The sequence below is a fragment of the Canis lupus genome, chromosome 4 (genome assembly GCF_011100685.1).
Source record: "Canis lupus familiaris isolate Mischka breed German Shepherd chromosome 4, alternate assembly UU_Cfam_GSD_1.0, whole genome shotgun sequence".
NCBI classification, from domain to species: domain Eukaryota; kingdom Metazoa; phylum Chordata; class Mammalia; order Carnivora; family Canidae; genus Canis; species Canis lupus.
In genome coordinates this window covers 34,633,629-34,648,615 of record NC_049225.1, presented here as the reverse complement: position 1 = coordinate 34,648,615, position 14,987 = coordinate 34,633,629, and the positions used below count along the sequence as shown (strand labels likewise).

At 52.6% G+C, this 14,987-nt stretch overlaps 1 protein-coding gene across 3 annotated transcripts in view; it reads left to right on the top strand.

Moving 5' to 3' along the window:
- GRID1 (glutamate ionotropic receptor delta type subunit 1) overlaps positions 1–14,987 on the top strand; it is a 639,335-nt gene that overhangs the window by 386,742 nt on the left and 237,606 nt on the right. For all 3 annotated transcript variants that reach the window (XM_038534516.1, XM_038534515.1, XM_038534517.1), the window contains one exon: positions 5,505–5,558. In XM_038534516.1, the coding sequence (XP_038390444.1) occupies positions 5,505–5,558 (54 nt within the window). The remainder of the gene's footprint in view (positions 1–5,504; positions 5,559–14,987) is intronic.

Sequence of the window (14,987 nt, the reverse complement as noted above, 5' to 3'; positions counted from 1 at the left end):
TTGCTTTGCTTATATCTGAAAACGGCTGGAAGCTGGAGCTGAGGAGCAGGCTGTGGAGAAGCGGCTCAGCCGCCACCTGCTGCCGAGAGCTGCGTCCCTGGGCCCGTGGGGCCGCATCCAGGACTGTCCTGGGCCCGCTGCACAGGCCGCCGGCTGTTCTCGCCGACCCAGGGCGGAAATACGCTCAGAAGTGCCTGGTTCTGCTGAACGTCGGGGTCCTCGGTAGGACTGTGCGGGAGTGCCCCTGACTCCCGGGGAGGCCCCCTGGCGTCCGGGGCTCCAGGTGGCAGGGCAGTCGGGGGCATCGGGGCCCTCTGATGGAACCCGAGCATCCACCGGCTGCTGCTGGCCGCCAGCTCCCGGCTGCGCTTTCCCCGGGGCTCCCGACCCGCGGCGCATGGGGAGCGGACCCCATTTCATTTTTCTGCTGATATTAACGCCTCCTCATAAATCATCCGCATGTAGCGTGTTCTCACTTTTTATTACACGAAGTTGCACCTGCAGCACAGCCCTGGGACCTGCCTCTCGTTCTTCTGAAGGACCCACAGCTGGTCTGTGGTGAGTCTCCGTCCCTGGAGGCCGTGAGCTGGGGTGCCCGCCCTGTGCGTGGACCACGAGGCCGGGGAGCCACCTGTCTCCCACTTGGTAAACAGTGGGGACCAGGGCCGGGGGGTCTGCTGATTGACTAGGACCACTCAGCCCTATCAAGCTTTTACATGTGTTTAGCCAACGATGCTTTCTTTATTTCTTTTTTTTTTCAATAGCAACGTAATAGGTTTTCTGAGATCAACGCTGGTGCTAAAACAAAAACAAAAAAACAAAAAACAAACCACCCGAGGATGAATACCCTCTCTCCAATGTTACAGTAATATCTTTTAAAATGCCACTGATTGACCAGACTCGTCCAGAACTCACTGTGTCCTAAGCAGGTTATATATGGAGCTCCAGCACTCAGCACAAATGAAGATGCAATTATATCCCCACAGCAAAGCTCTAAAACTTGATCATGTTTCCATCAGCTCCCAAAGGTCACGATGTCTTGCATTTATCCACCTTTCAAGTTCACTTTGTTTCATTTCACCTTCTCTCAGATGTGTAGGAAAACGGTACTATTTTCAATCACAGGCAGCACTTTGCACGGAACAGTGTTAACCAGAAATCAAGTGCACATCCAAACCGCGCAGAACAAGGACACGGGGCCCGGATGCGCGGGTTTCCGTTAAGGCAGGACCACGCAAAGGGAAGAGTACCCGAATGTCAGGACCCCTTTTGACTCTTTGGGGGCTTCCGGCCTGTGTCCTTGGCCGTCGTCATTCTCAGCATCAGGGAAGTGGGCAGTAGTGTGAGTCTGTCGTTCGTTGATTCCAGATGCGTCTTTCAAAGTTCATCGTCTGCCAGGGGCTATGTTGAGAAGGAGCTGCCTGTTATCGACACAAGGCCGTAGCCCTTAAGGAACCCCGATCCAAGAGTTTAGAGGGTTGGTGGTGGGGGGTTGGCGCTGGCAGGAAACTGCAGAATCCAGGACCCCAACCCGAAGTCCCCGGGGCTTCCCAGGCAGGCTGGCCAGGCCTCATCACCATCTGCATTGCCTTCCAGCCTGGCTCTTGCTTTCCTATGAAACATCCCCACGAAGTGACCAGATTGAGTTTGTCTTCAGGTTGGCGCGACGCCCTGGAAGGGGCCTCGGTGACACTTTGGGCAAGCTTCCCCATCCGTCTGCTCAGCTCGGAAGCCACTTTCAGTGGCGTGGCGTGGCGTGGCGTGGTGTGGCGTGAGGACTCGCTGGGGCCTCCTGTGTAGATGCTTCGCTCAGGGCCTGGGTAAGGGAGCTATTCAGAAGGGGTGAGCGGCTGCACCCAGTCTGCAAGCAGCCCTTACCTGCAGCCTTTCCATCCAGTGTCTTCCCTGAATCCCCAACAGCAGGCTCCCATTTCCCACAGCAGCAGCCCTCTGAGCATCCCCCAGAGGAGTGTTTGGACTCCACATGGGCCTAGTTCTCCCACACTTTCCCCCACGGCCCTGTGTGGCTGGACATGACTGCCTTGTCTCCAGTGTCCGCCAGCAACCAAGCCTCCCGCCATCACTTGCATGCCAAGCAGCCCCTGCCTGTGCCCAGGTCACTGAGGCTCCTGCTCCCTCCAAGGGCCCTTGGCTTCAAGGATGCTCCAGCACAATGGCAGGTGAGGTGGGAACACGTGACTCATGCTGGGTCGAGAGGGGCTGTTTCCTAGGAGAAGAAACTGGAAAGGGAACCCACATCCGGTTCAGGATTCCCTGGTGGGACCTAGGACCTAGGGCAGGGCCGGCAGGAGGAGCCGTGGACTTGGGGAGAGCATGGAGGCAGTTTGCCGTCGAGAGCAAGGCTCCAGGAAGTTCTAGAGACGAGGCTGAGGTGAACAGGAGACATATCTGGTCCGGAATCTCAGGCCCCTTGCTCGAGGAGCTGGGCCTCTGGGAAGCCCAGCATGGCCAGGAAGGGTTCCGTGGAGGCTCGTGGTTCTGGACTGTAGCTTGTGAACTTGGGCCTCGCGGTGGTTGCTTTGCCGATTTCCTTGTAAACAGGCTGCTGGGTCGTCTGTAGTCTTGTAGCCAGCTGCTCCCCTTCTTTGCAGATGGGGGAGCTCCAGGGGGTGACGTTGCACAGAGAGCATGGCTCCTAAGCAGCACACTGTTGCAAAAGGCAGCAGCGGGTCTTTGAAGTTAGCGCGCTCTCCATCCTTGGGAAAATGCCAGGGTCTGCGCTCCATGGAAGGAATGTTCTGAAATGTTACGAGTTAGGGCTTTAAAAAGATGCTAATTGTCGACAAGTGTTCATTATCTCGGGCTCCCAGTGTTGGGGGGGTGCTAGAGAAGTGGCCAACAATTAACACATACATAAATAATCGGTGGCACTTGCACTTTGTGAAATAAATCCTCAGCGATGCTGCTGGAAGGCTTCCATGTGGAGGTTTTTTTTTTCTTCTTTTTTTTTTTTTTTCCCCATTCCATTTATTATTCCTTTAGGCCCAGATAGAGTAAAACAGGCTCATACTTAAGCAACGCCAGTGGAATAATGGTCTCGGGCTGGTGAGAACAAGTTAACCTGGAGATGGAAGGCGCTGCTGCTCGTAACGTTTTTCTCAGTTGTGAGAAAAAAAGAGATCATTGTGTCCCCATTGTCCGGGGCCGGGGCTGGGTGCAGGCCCGAAGGCTCGCACGCTTGCTCTGACAGCTGTGTAGGCCTTTTGAGCAGCAGCGTGACCGAGGGAAGGAACTCAGGCTTTGGAGACAGACAGACCTGAGTTCAAATCCAGCCCCTGCCAAGTCCTGGCTGAGCGACCTGTGTGAGCTACAGGGTCGGATCTAGGTCTTGGCTCCCCATCCATGTGATGGGGATGAGAACGCTGCCTGGCTCTGTGGGCTGTGTGAACCAAGGGGGGGGTGTGTGGTGAAGTGGGGGAGGTTCAAATATGCAGTGGGGTGCTCGATCCAAGGGGATGGCTCAGTGTTGGTGCTGTGTGAGTGGTGGGGAACACAGAGGCAGGGGACCCGGCGGGAGGCGCGTCCTGCAGCCCCGTGGAGCCGCTGTCTTCCCGGCCTCCTTTTAGGTGTTTGGGTATCAGAGCCGATCTCTGCCTGCATGCGGCCGGGGCCTCTCCAGCCCTGCCCGGCCGGCCACCCTGCATATACTCCCCGTCAGCAGTAGGCGCTGCTTGCTGTCTAGCGCTGTGGGAGTCAGGAGCTGGGCTCGGGGCTGCACCCACTTCTCTAGGGGAGCTGTGGACTCAGAGTGGCTGAGTAGCCAGGACAGGAGCCCAATGCGCCCTCCCCCAGGAGGACCTGCAGGATGGCATGTTAGTGTCCTGGGTCACTCCTGTTCCAGCTCTGTTGTTGCAGCTGGCCGTGGGAAAACTGTTACGGGCCTGACGTTCAGACAGGGGCTGCTCCTCATGGACAAGGGGGCATACTCCCTTCCTCAGATGGCGGAAGACACGTGCCTCCCACCTCCTTAGCAGGTGTCTAGCTCTGACACTGTACTTGCTTTCTCGAGGAGGTGGTGTGCGGGCGTCGGGTCAAGTGTAGACACCTAGCTCTGCCTCACAAGTGATGCCCTCACCGCTGGCCAGCTGTGTCCACCATCCCAGCCCTCTCCACGGGCTGCATGCCATGGCCAGCTCTTTGGGTCCCCTATAGAAAAAGGGGCTCAAGCAGGAGTCAGCAAGAGCCGTTGGCAGTTTCCACCTTCTCAGATCTTCTCACGTTCTACGTCGGCCAACCTACTGACGGACCACGAGAGCTGGGAAGTCGGTCACTGATGGCTTGGCAAGGCCTCGCAGGGCTCGCGGCAGCGGCTCGACCTGGTGCAGCGTGGAGGCACTGCGCCACTACAGGGGCCGCTGGGGTTCACCGGGATGTGGTCCCCGCCTCCCACGGGGTCTAGGCGGGGTCCTACAGTTGTCAGGACGCTCCCACCTGCCGCCGCATTGCTTTGACGGCTGTCCTGCTGCACGGCCCACGGCCCCAGCAGAGAAGCCCGACTGCAGGTTCCGGGCCCCCCACTTGCCGAAGGCCAGACTGGAGCTGAAGGCCAGCTCCACTCCCTTCGCCCCCGTGGAAGGAAGGGCTGCCCTTTATTTGCCTGGTTAGCTTGACGCTGCTCTGCCTCCTCCCCAGTGGCTCCTCGGCTCCTGGAATCTGTGAGGAGGGCTTCGCGCGCAGCCCTGTTAACCCGCTGTTAGCGTCCTCATGTTAGCGTCCATGCGGTTTAGGCTTCGGGCTTTCCAGCCCTGAGCACGCGTCCCAGCGCCGCATCCTGTGCGCATCTCTGGGGGGTGTCTCCAGGCTTCCCGGAGGCCCTGTGGTCGCGCCGGCCTCCCGCGCCCCCGCCCAGGCCTGCGGGTTTCCGGGGACCTGTGTGGACAGGAGGGAGGCCCTGGGCTGGGCGGTCAGGGCGAGGGCTGCTGGACAGAGCACAGTGTAGACGGGGGGAGCGTATCTGGGCCAGGGACCCCCGGGGGCACCCTTGCCTCGGGTGCAGGTCTGGGCACAGCTGGGGCCTCCTCCCGGGCCTTGCAGACGTACTTGCCCCAGGAGCCGAGAGTTTGGGGGGCTCCCGAGGAGGAAGCCAGGCAGAGAGGAGCCCCGGAATCCGAGACTGGGCGAGGCAAGGCCCGTGGGTGGAGCCTGCAGATGGAGGGGTGGGCAAGGCAGGCCAAGCTGGGGATCGAGCCGCCCGGGGCAGAGGAGAGGCCGCGCCGTCTGCATCTCCGCAGCCTGAGAGCAGGTGCCCGACTGACTGTCCCGCTGTCATCACGGCCACCCCGCTCACTCCCGGGCGGGTGCGTGGAGCTCGGAGGACAGGGGCAGGCAGGGCCCGTGTTCAGAGGATGCGCCCTGTGGCCCTGGGGCCGCGTTTCCTGAAGGCCGCCTCCGAGAGCCACGTCGGTGGGGCCTCGCCTCGGCGGCTCCTGCGTCCGCTGGCTGCTCCTGCTTCGTTCACGTTTGTTTTCCTTTCCTCTCTGCAGGCCGTGGAGACCAACCTGGCTTCCAAGGACAGCCACTGGGTCTTTGTGAATGAGGTAAGAGCCCAGGACGCGGAGGGGCGCAGCCTGCCCCGAACCCCCTGCCCCTGGGGAGTGCCCAGAGGGACGCCCTAGCGCTCCACCGTGTGACACAGGGGTCCAGGGGCTTGGACCTGACCTGCCAGCATGCTCACCTGCGGCAGGTGGGAACCAGTGGAAGGGCTGAAACTGGAGCGCAGGAAGGAGTCAGGAGTGAGAGGTGGTGTCAGGTGTGGATGTGCGGAATGAGGGGAGGCCGCCAGTCAGGGGCCAGGGGCTGCAGAGGTTAGGGCAGGTTAGAGAAGGGGGTGCAGAGGGGGTGGGGTGGAGTAATGAGGGGTGAAGGGGGTGGGGCGGAGGAGTGAGGGGTGCAAAGGGATGGGGTGGAGGAATGAAGGGTGCAGGGCGGTGGAGGGGAGGAATGAGGGATACAGGGGGTGGGGTGGAGGAATGAGGGGTGCAGAGGGATGGGGTGGAGGAATGAAGGGTGCAGGGGGGTGGGGCAGAGGAATGAGGGGTTCAGGGGGTGGGGTGGAGGAATGAAGGGTGCAGGGCAGTGGGACACAGGAATGAGGGGTATAGAGGGGGTAGGGCACAGAAATGAGGGGTGCAGGGGGTGGGATGGAGGAATGAGGGGTGCAGAGGGGGTGGGGCACAGGAATGAGGGGTGTAGAGGGGGTGGGGCACAGAAATGAGGGGTGCAGAGGGGTGGGGTGGAGGATTGAAGGGTGCAGGGGGTGGGGTGGAGGAATGAGGGGTACAGAGGGGTGGGGCACAGGAATGAGGGGTGAAAAGGGGGTGGGGCACAAGAATGGGGGTGCAGGGTTGGGGTGGAGGAATGAGGGGTGCAGAGGGGGTGGGGCACAGGAATGAGGGGTGCAGAGGGGTGGGGTGGAGGATTGAAGGGTGCAGGGGGTTAGGGTGGAGGAATGAGGGGTTCAGGGGGTGTGAGGCACAGGAATGAGGGGTGCAGAGGTGGGTTGGAGGAATGAGGGGTGCAGAGGGGGTGGGGCACAGGGTGAGGTGGTGGAGAAGGCTGATTTCCGGCAGGAGGCGGTGGTGACTGTGTGTGTATGTACGTATGAGAGTGCGCACCCGCATGTAGGTGTGTGTGAGTGTGCTCACCCCTGCGCAGCCGGTGCAGCAGCAATCAGTGTAGCCACTCAAGGGGTGGATCCAAAGTGTCTCCCGAGACAGCCCGTCCCACTGCTTTGGCCCTGGGAGGAGGGGGCGCCTGGGTCTTCCCTGTGCCTGACGGCTCTGGGCCCTCCCACCACGAATGGCCTGCAACCCCGCGCCCTGGCCTTCCCGAGGGAGCCCCTCTGCCCACACACCCCTTGAGGAACCGCCACGGGGGAGGCTGCGTGACCCCAGCACGCCGTTGGCAGAGCTGATTCTAGAAGGCGCTTCTCGGGATGCCTTCCATCAGGCCTTCAGCCTTCAGTTGCTCCCAGAGTAATGGATCAGTTGCTTATGGCCTCTTTCTAGAAGATGCAAGGCCTGTTGCGTGGGCCCTTTACTCTTTGACGGTGTGTGTTTCCTCATTAGCCCATGTTCTGAGGCTGAGAGGTCTGGGTGGCTTATTTTCATGATTTTGCAGGGAGCGTCAGAGAGTAGCTCCTGCAGGCACTTCTCATGGCTTTCCTCCCTAAATTCACACCCTCGGAGCTCTTCCGGGCCTGCTGGAGACACGTGGTAACTGCCCGTTTCCCTCGGTCGCGGGTGGTTGTGCTGCTAATCAGGGGAGACGCGAAGGCCACCACCCCAATCTCTGGGGCCTGTCGGAGTGCTCCTTGGTCCAGGGAAGTTCTGATCCTCTGGGCTTCCTCAGCTTCTCCACAAGCTTTAAAGTCGGGTTTCCTTGGTTCCGGAGAGGGGGTGCATTCCCCATGCCCCATGAGGCCGATGCCTGGTGCTGGCTTTCGTTTAGTGGGGACCCTTCTGAACCGGATCGCCGGTGTTTCTCTGTGGCCAGCCTTCAAAAAGTGTTCTGTCTTTATGTTTCTAACCTGTATCTTTTTTTCCTCCCCTGCATCTGACCCGCCTCCAGAACCCTCTGTCCCTCCTGCCCCCGTCTTCAGGGCTGGGGGTAATTTCAGCATGGCTAGTGGCGAAATGCCCCCGAGGGCATTGCTGGGGCAGCTGGAACAGCCTCCCTTGGGGGGATGGCTATGGGACTGCCCCTGGTCAACAGTCCACTGGGGGCCACACACACATCATGTGAGTGTCCCGCGCTATGTGTGTTCTTCTCCAGAAGTGACCTCCCCACCTCTTGGCTTCCTCTTCTACGGGGAGGCTCTTCCTCTCGAGAGTGAAGTACAACATCTGCTGTATCTCGATCGCCCGTTATATGGCAGGCACTTGCCAGGGCATTTGATATTTGGCACCACCCTTTGTCCTCATCGACAACCCTCTGTGACTGTTATTATCATCCCCATTTTACAGATGGGAAAAGGCAGGCTCTAGAGGTTAAATCATCAGCCCAAGGTCATATAATTATGAAATGGTGCGTTTGGGATTCTGTATGAAGACTGTCTGACTCCAAAGTCCTTTCTAGCAAAGGACATCATCATGCGTGTGGCCCTAACAAAGATCCTTGACCTTTGGTCGGGGTCTGATTCAGTAAAGCCAGTGGTAAGGCTCAGATATGCACACTGGTGGAGACACCCTTGGCTTTGGTGTCAGCTCATGGACATTCTTGAATTCTACGATGTGAAGGTAGGTCCTCCTATAAAGCTTTGGTTCTTAGACCCCAGGGTGGCCTCTGGTTAGTGACCAAGATATTTTCTAAGTTGCATGTAGACTTGCCCTTCGGATCCAGCCGTGTTCAGAACTGCTGTCTCCTGTTGGCCCCAATGGAGACAAAAGTCAGGTTATTCTTCCAATAGTTCTACCGTCTAGACCCTATCTAAATACAGAGCCACAGGTGGAGCTTCCTAGTTGCTTCTCTGTCATACGTGATAGATCAACTAAGGTGGGAAGAAGGGAAGCGGGGGAAGGGACTTGGTGGTTCCAACATGGTCTCTCAAATTCAGCAACTGTACTGGGGCCCCATCTTCCCATTTCCTGAGCTGCTCCCCACGTCTCTGGGGGAAGTTCAGTTTGTCTGCCAGGCTCAGGTTTGTGTGTCTGCATCCCACATCCTTCCCCAGGGGGGCCTGCACTGTGCTCCCCAGCTCTGCCCCTGCTTCTCTCGTTCCTCACTGGCTCTGTCCTCCAGCTTCTCCCTCTGTATCTGACTTTGCTTAGTGTATTTTCCTGGATTCAAGATAAACACTCAAAGGCACATGTTTTTGTTATTTTCTTTTTTTAAAAATAAATTTATTTTTTATTGGTGTTCAATTTGTCAACATATAGAATAACACCCAGTGCTCATCCCATCAAGTGCCCTTTCAGTGCCTGTCACCCAGTCACCCCCACCCCCCGCCCTCCTCCCCTTCCACCACCCTAGTTCGTTTCCCAGAGTTAGGAGTTGTTATTTTCTTAATGGGATAATTTTCTTAATCTGTCTACCCTTTCACTGGTGTATGTTTGAGGTCTGTCTCATTTGGAGAAGGGGTGATTGTATGCAGAGAAAGGCTTGTGAGTGTATGAGCCTCATCGATAGTTTCTAGTCTCTGCAGGTCTCCAGGTTTGACTGTGGGGACACGGGCAAGCAGATGCGCTCTTGGGTATAAACTGTATTTTCACGGATTGATTAAATCACATGTTAGCTTGGAGGAGGGTGGGGGATTTGAAATAACTCGTGGAATGCAGAGTGAGCCACTAATCAAGATGGCTACTAGGTCATGAGTCCCTTGAAGCCACGGCCAGAATCCAGCTCATCCTTGAATGGCATGCCCCATGCAAAGAGTAGGTCCTTAGAAAGGTTTGGTGGAAGGCAGGTCAACACACTTAGGGTAGAGCAAGTTCCTTTGAAAAGCATTTCCCAGGAGGCCTTCAAGGAAAAACAAAGGCAATGATTCAACTCGAGACTCCAGGATGGAGGAGACCACTCTGGGTCATTCATCAGAAGCTGCTGGTTGAGGACCAGTCAAGACTTGACTCTGGATGAGCTAGGTGGCTTCTGGAAACTCTTCTCCAGTGGCTCTGGAGTGCTTCCTCTCCATGTGGCTTTCAGCAGATCCCAGGCCTGAGCCACGGCCGAGGACACATGTCCTTAGTGCCAGGTGGAGTTTGGGTGCAGAAGAGAATGCTCTGTCCATGAAGATCTGTGTCTTGGGAACCTTGTAGAGGAAATTTTTTTATGGAATTTATATGCAGGTCTCCAGCCTCTTCCAGAACTGAGCTTGACTGGACTTGAAGGGCTCTTTGTTGCTGATCAGCTCAGATGGTTAGACTGGTTCTTGCAGACGTGAGACCAAAGCATGTTTTGATGGAAATGGTTTAAGGTGTTTAGAAAGCAGCGCAGAAGCTCATATGTGACCTTTGTGCTTCTGTTTCTCGGTGGGTGAGGCTCTGAGCTGTGGTCTGTGGAAGAGACAGAGTCAGGGGTCCTTGGCACCCCTGCCCATTTCCAGCAGATGTCAATGACCCCCACATTCCATGTTCGTTCCAGACCTTGCCTCTGGGCTCCAGACCCGGAGATTCAGTTGCCTTCTGGACTCAACTGCTTGGAAGCCTCTTGACCACCTCCAGCTCAGTGTGTCTCTCTCTGCACTCATCATCCCCCCACCCCCACCGCCAAGATCTGATTCTCACTTGGTGTTCCAGTCCTGAGGGCCAGTGCCCCCACCCTTCTGGGTGGCTCCCTCCTCAGTGGAGAAAAAGCCAGCATCATGGGCCCTGCCTCAGAGCCTGTCCAGGATGACCCTGACCACACCTGTGCCCCCTCATTTGCTTCTTACCTGTCTGCCCATTCTCCCGTGGCTCATCCCGGCAAGCAGATGAGAGACTTACTTCCTATATTTATCTTCCATTCCTGGCCCTGGCCTTTGCCAGGATTTCCCTTTATACCTGGCATGCTCTTCCTGAATCTCTGACTGCCAAGGACTTCCCTTTCCTGCAGGGATCTGCTAAACCTCTCCTTTGCCAGAAGGTCTTTCTGGATTTGCCCATTATTCTTTCTACCATTGTGCGCTCCTTGCCGCAGCAATGTGCATTGGGGGCCTGGTGCACGTGATGGACTCCTTGAATAGCCTGTAAGTGGGACCTCCTTTCTGTCAGGCTTCCTGGAGTTCCTAGCACGAGGGTCTCACACACAGGCTGTGCCGTGTTAAGGCTCCTGCTTCCTCACCTTGACTGTGCTTTATCTACTTGCCTACATGTGGAAGAAGAGCATTTGTAACCACATCCCAGCCCTTCACAGACTCAGAAAGCCTTCATCCTGCTCTGTGAGCTCCAGCTGTCTGCACCCCCTATTCCCTGCACCCCCTTGCCCTGGGCTTAGGAGTCCCCTGGGGCACAAGCTGTTCCTCTGGGACGAATGCATGTCCCCCTGAGCCCTGGGCCAGGCCATTAGCCAATGGCAGAGCAGCCAGGGAAGAAGGGCAGGGGAAGTGCTGGCTGGGCTTCCTACAGCAGGCTCCAACTTGCATTCGGGAACATATGTTCTGCTAATTTGTAGGTGCTTTGTGGAAAAAGGATTCTGTGCTCAAAGAGGGTGGCTAAGTTAGAGTTAAAGAGTGAGAAACAGGTGTCTCCTGTAGGCATCTTCCGTCTCTGATGCTGGCCGCGCTTTCCAAGGATGAGGCTGTGCACGCTGGCGGCCGCGTGCATTTGTCCCAAACGCACTGGTGGTTTTCTTTTGATGGGCTCTCCTCTGCTCTTGAATAGGTTGCTGGAAGGTGGTGGAGTGTCAAGGCCCATGGGATCGAGTTCACATTCCTCCACATGACTCATGAGGTTGTTCATGAGCCGACCTCCGAGCCCTCTCTGGTCTTAACTCCTGCTGCCTCTGGTCAAGAGAGCTGCTCTGGCTGCATCCTAAGAGACAGCCACCGCCCCAAGCTCAGGGTCATCCCAGTGTCCGGGCCCTTCAGCCAGCCTTTGCCCAGAATTCTCTTGTATTGTTGGCCCCCGGGCCTCAGCCCCCACCTTATTACTTTCCCTGGTTTGCCACCAACACCTACTCCATGAGATCCTCCGGGTGCAGACCTCGGCCTGGCCCAGAGGGGACTTCTGTCAACATCCCATCCCAGAGAATGGCAGTCCAGACTTCCAGATCTTCCCTACCCCCAAACACACAGTGAGGCAAAGCACATGAAAATGAGATTAGGCTACACATGAATCATGTGGGGGAAAGAAATGCTAATGCACTAATTGACGAACACAAGGAAAAAAGAGGCCATGATACGAATGGTGAATCAAATCGCTTTAAGAAATCTCTATTTGGGACACAGAGAGAGATTGGGAAAAGATTTAATTCTTCTCTCTTCATTTTGAAAACTCAAATTCTGTTTGGATATTAAGTCCCTGTACCATTTCCTGTCTACAAATTTAATTTAGTAACACTCAAAACCAATTATGTGTGTTGTAATTGAGCTGCTTGTGTGTCTCCTTCGTCCCACCGACGAGCCCTTGAGGACCAGGGACCACATCCTACCCCCTCTGTAGCCTCAGCTGGAAACCTGGAGCAAGAGTAGGAGTCATTGTTTATCAGACATTGCAGATCCAGGCACTGTTTTTTTGAGCATTACGCTTTTCATCTTTTTTTTTTTTTTTTTTTTTTTTGCTTAAAAGTTCACAGCTTTATTGAGGTCTAATTCACGTACAATACATGCACATATTTAATGTACAGCTGAGATTTGACACTTGAGTGCACCCATGAACAATGAAGATAGTGAACATGGTCATCCTTGACCCAAAAAGTATCCTTGTGTCCCTTGGCAATCCCACCACCAGCCCCATCTTCTCTTGCTTTCCAGTCCATCACTGATCCGTTCCTGGAGCTATAGATTATTTGTAATTTCTAGAGTCTTACATAAATGGAATCATACAGTATGTACTCTTTTTTTTTTCTATTTTGCTTTGGTTTTTTCTATCTAGATAATTGTTTTGAGATTCACCCATATTGCAATGTATACTGTATTGATGACGGGTATCCAAATATATGGCTACATCATAATTTGAATATCTCTTTACTCATCGATGGACATTTGGGTTGTTCTAGATTTTTAGTGATTACAAATAAGGCTATTATGAACGTTCATCCTTTGTATGGACATATGCTTTCATTTTTCTTGGATTGGCAAGTGGGATTGCTGGGCCATATGGTTAGATGTATGTTTAACTTTTTAAGAAACTTTCAGGTTGTATGAGAGTTCCAATTGCCCCACATTGTGTTAAGGAGTTGGTTTGATCAGGTTTTTGAGATCAGCTATTGGGCTGGTGTGTGTAATGGCAACTCGTTATGATTGTAATTTTAATTTCCCTCAGGACTAATGATACTGAGCATCTTTTCATGCATCTATTTGGCATCTGCACCTATATCTTTCTTAGAGGGAGAAGCTGAGAGCATGGACTCGAGAACTTTAGCTTTAGTGCTATTGACTTCCCCTCAAGTGATTTAATGGCATCCACAAATTTTGCAATCTTGTGTTTTCATTGTTATACAGTTTAAAATACTTTCTGTATTACCTTTTGATTTCTTCTTTGACCCATGGGCTGTTTTAGAAGTATGTTATTTAGTTTCCAAATATTTGGGGATTTTTAAAGGATCTCTCTCTTATTGATTTTTAATTTAGTTCCACTGTGGTCAAAGAACATTGTTTCTATTACTTGCATCTTTTAAAATTTATTGAGACTTATTTGATAGCCTAGTATATTGTCTTTCTTGATAAATGTTTTATGTGCACTTGAAAAAGATGTGTTATCTCTTGTTGCTGTGTGGAATGTTCTATAAATGTCAATTAGGTCAATTTAGTTGGTAGGGTTGTTTATGTCTTCTGTATCCCAGATGATTTTTTTGTCTATTTGTTCTATCAATTATTGAGAGAGGAGTATCAAAATATTCAACTTTAATTGTGAGTTTGCCTGTTTCTTCTTGCGGTTTTATCTGTTGTTCTTTAATGTATTTTGAAGCTTTGTTACAAGAGGCATAAATGTTTAGGATTTTATGTCCTGGTGATTAATCGATCTGTTATTATTACAAAATGACCTTCTTTATCCTTCTGCTCTGAAATTTTCTCTATTTTGAAATATAATTTGATATTACTGCAGCTATTACAGATTTATTTTGACTAGTGTTAGCCTAATATATCTTTTTCCATTCTTTTACTTTTAACCTACGTGTTTCTTTGTGTTTAAAATACAGCATGTTTCTTGAAGGCCATTCATACTTGGATCTTGCTTTTTTATCTATTATAACACCTGGCCTTTTAATTGCAGTTCTTACATAATTTATACTTAATGTGAGTATTGATATGATTAGTAGATATGATTTCTTCACCTGGAAGCCAAGTGAAGAATCAATCTATCTATCTTTCTTTCTTTCTTTCTTTCTTTCTTTCTTTCTTTCTTTCTTTCTTTCTTTCTTTCTTTCTTTCTTTCTTTCTTTTTCTTCTTCTTCTTTCTTTCTTTCTTTCTTTCTTTCTTTCTTTCTTTCTTTCTTTCTTTCTTTCTTTCTTCTTTCTTTCTTTCTTTCTTTTTTTCTTTCTTCAAAAGGTTTTACTTATTAATTTGAGAGAGAGAGAGCACAAGTAGGAGGGGCAGAGGGAGAGAGAATCTCAGGCAGATCCTGTGTTGAGGGGGGAGCCCAGCGTGGGGCTTGATCTCAAGACCCTGGGATCATGACCTGAGCTGAAGCCAAGAGTGAGATGCTTAACTGACTGTGCCACACAGGCGCCCTTGAAGAAACCATTTGTAAGGGGAGGGAGAGACCACTGATGCCAAGTGCTACTGTCAAGAGATGTGAGTCATCACATAGGGGGTCAAAAGTGGAACGGAGTTGAGGGGCCAATTCCCCAGGTACTTCAACTTCTATCATTCCATTTCATAGATAAGGAAACAGGCTTAGAGAGATGGGTTGACTTTTCAACATTGCTTGGAAGTGGCAGAGTCAGGACCTGAACTTAGGTGCGGGTGACTCCAAATTTAAGAAAAATATATGCCCTTTGCCATGCTGCTCACTCATACCTTTCCCCCTCATACTCAGCACTAACTAAAAACTAAACACGTGACTGGAATTGCAGTAAAACTTACATGTTTTTGTCATTTGGAAGTGGCAATACAAGTGTTATGGAAAGTCTTATTATAAAACTTCTGTTATTTATTATTAGAGTTCTTCCCTTTATGTGATTTTACATATTACCACCTGGTTTTTTTAGATCTTCTGTGGAAATGATGAAAGACCCCCATGAAAACGCACACAATTAAGCTAATATGTGTCATATGAGTAGCATTGCAAGGGAACAGACCATATTTACTAGAAATGTACTTCCACTCTTCCCTTAGAATGTGTCTATGTTGCTTTCTCAGTGCAAAAGGAATCTGTGAACTTTAACCCTT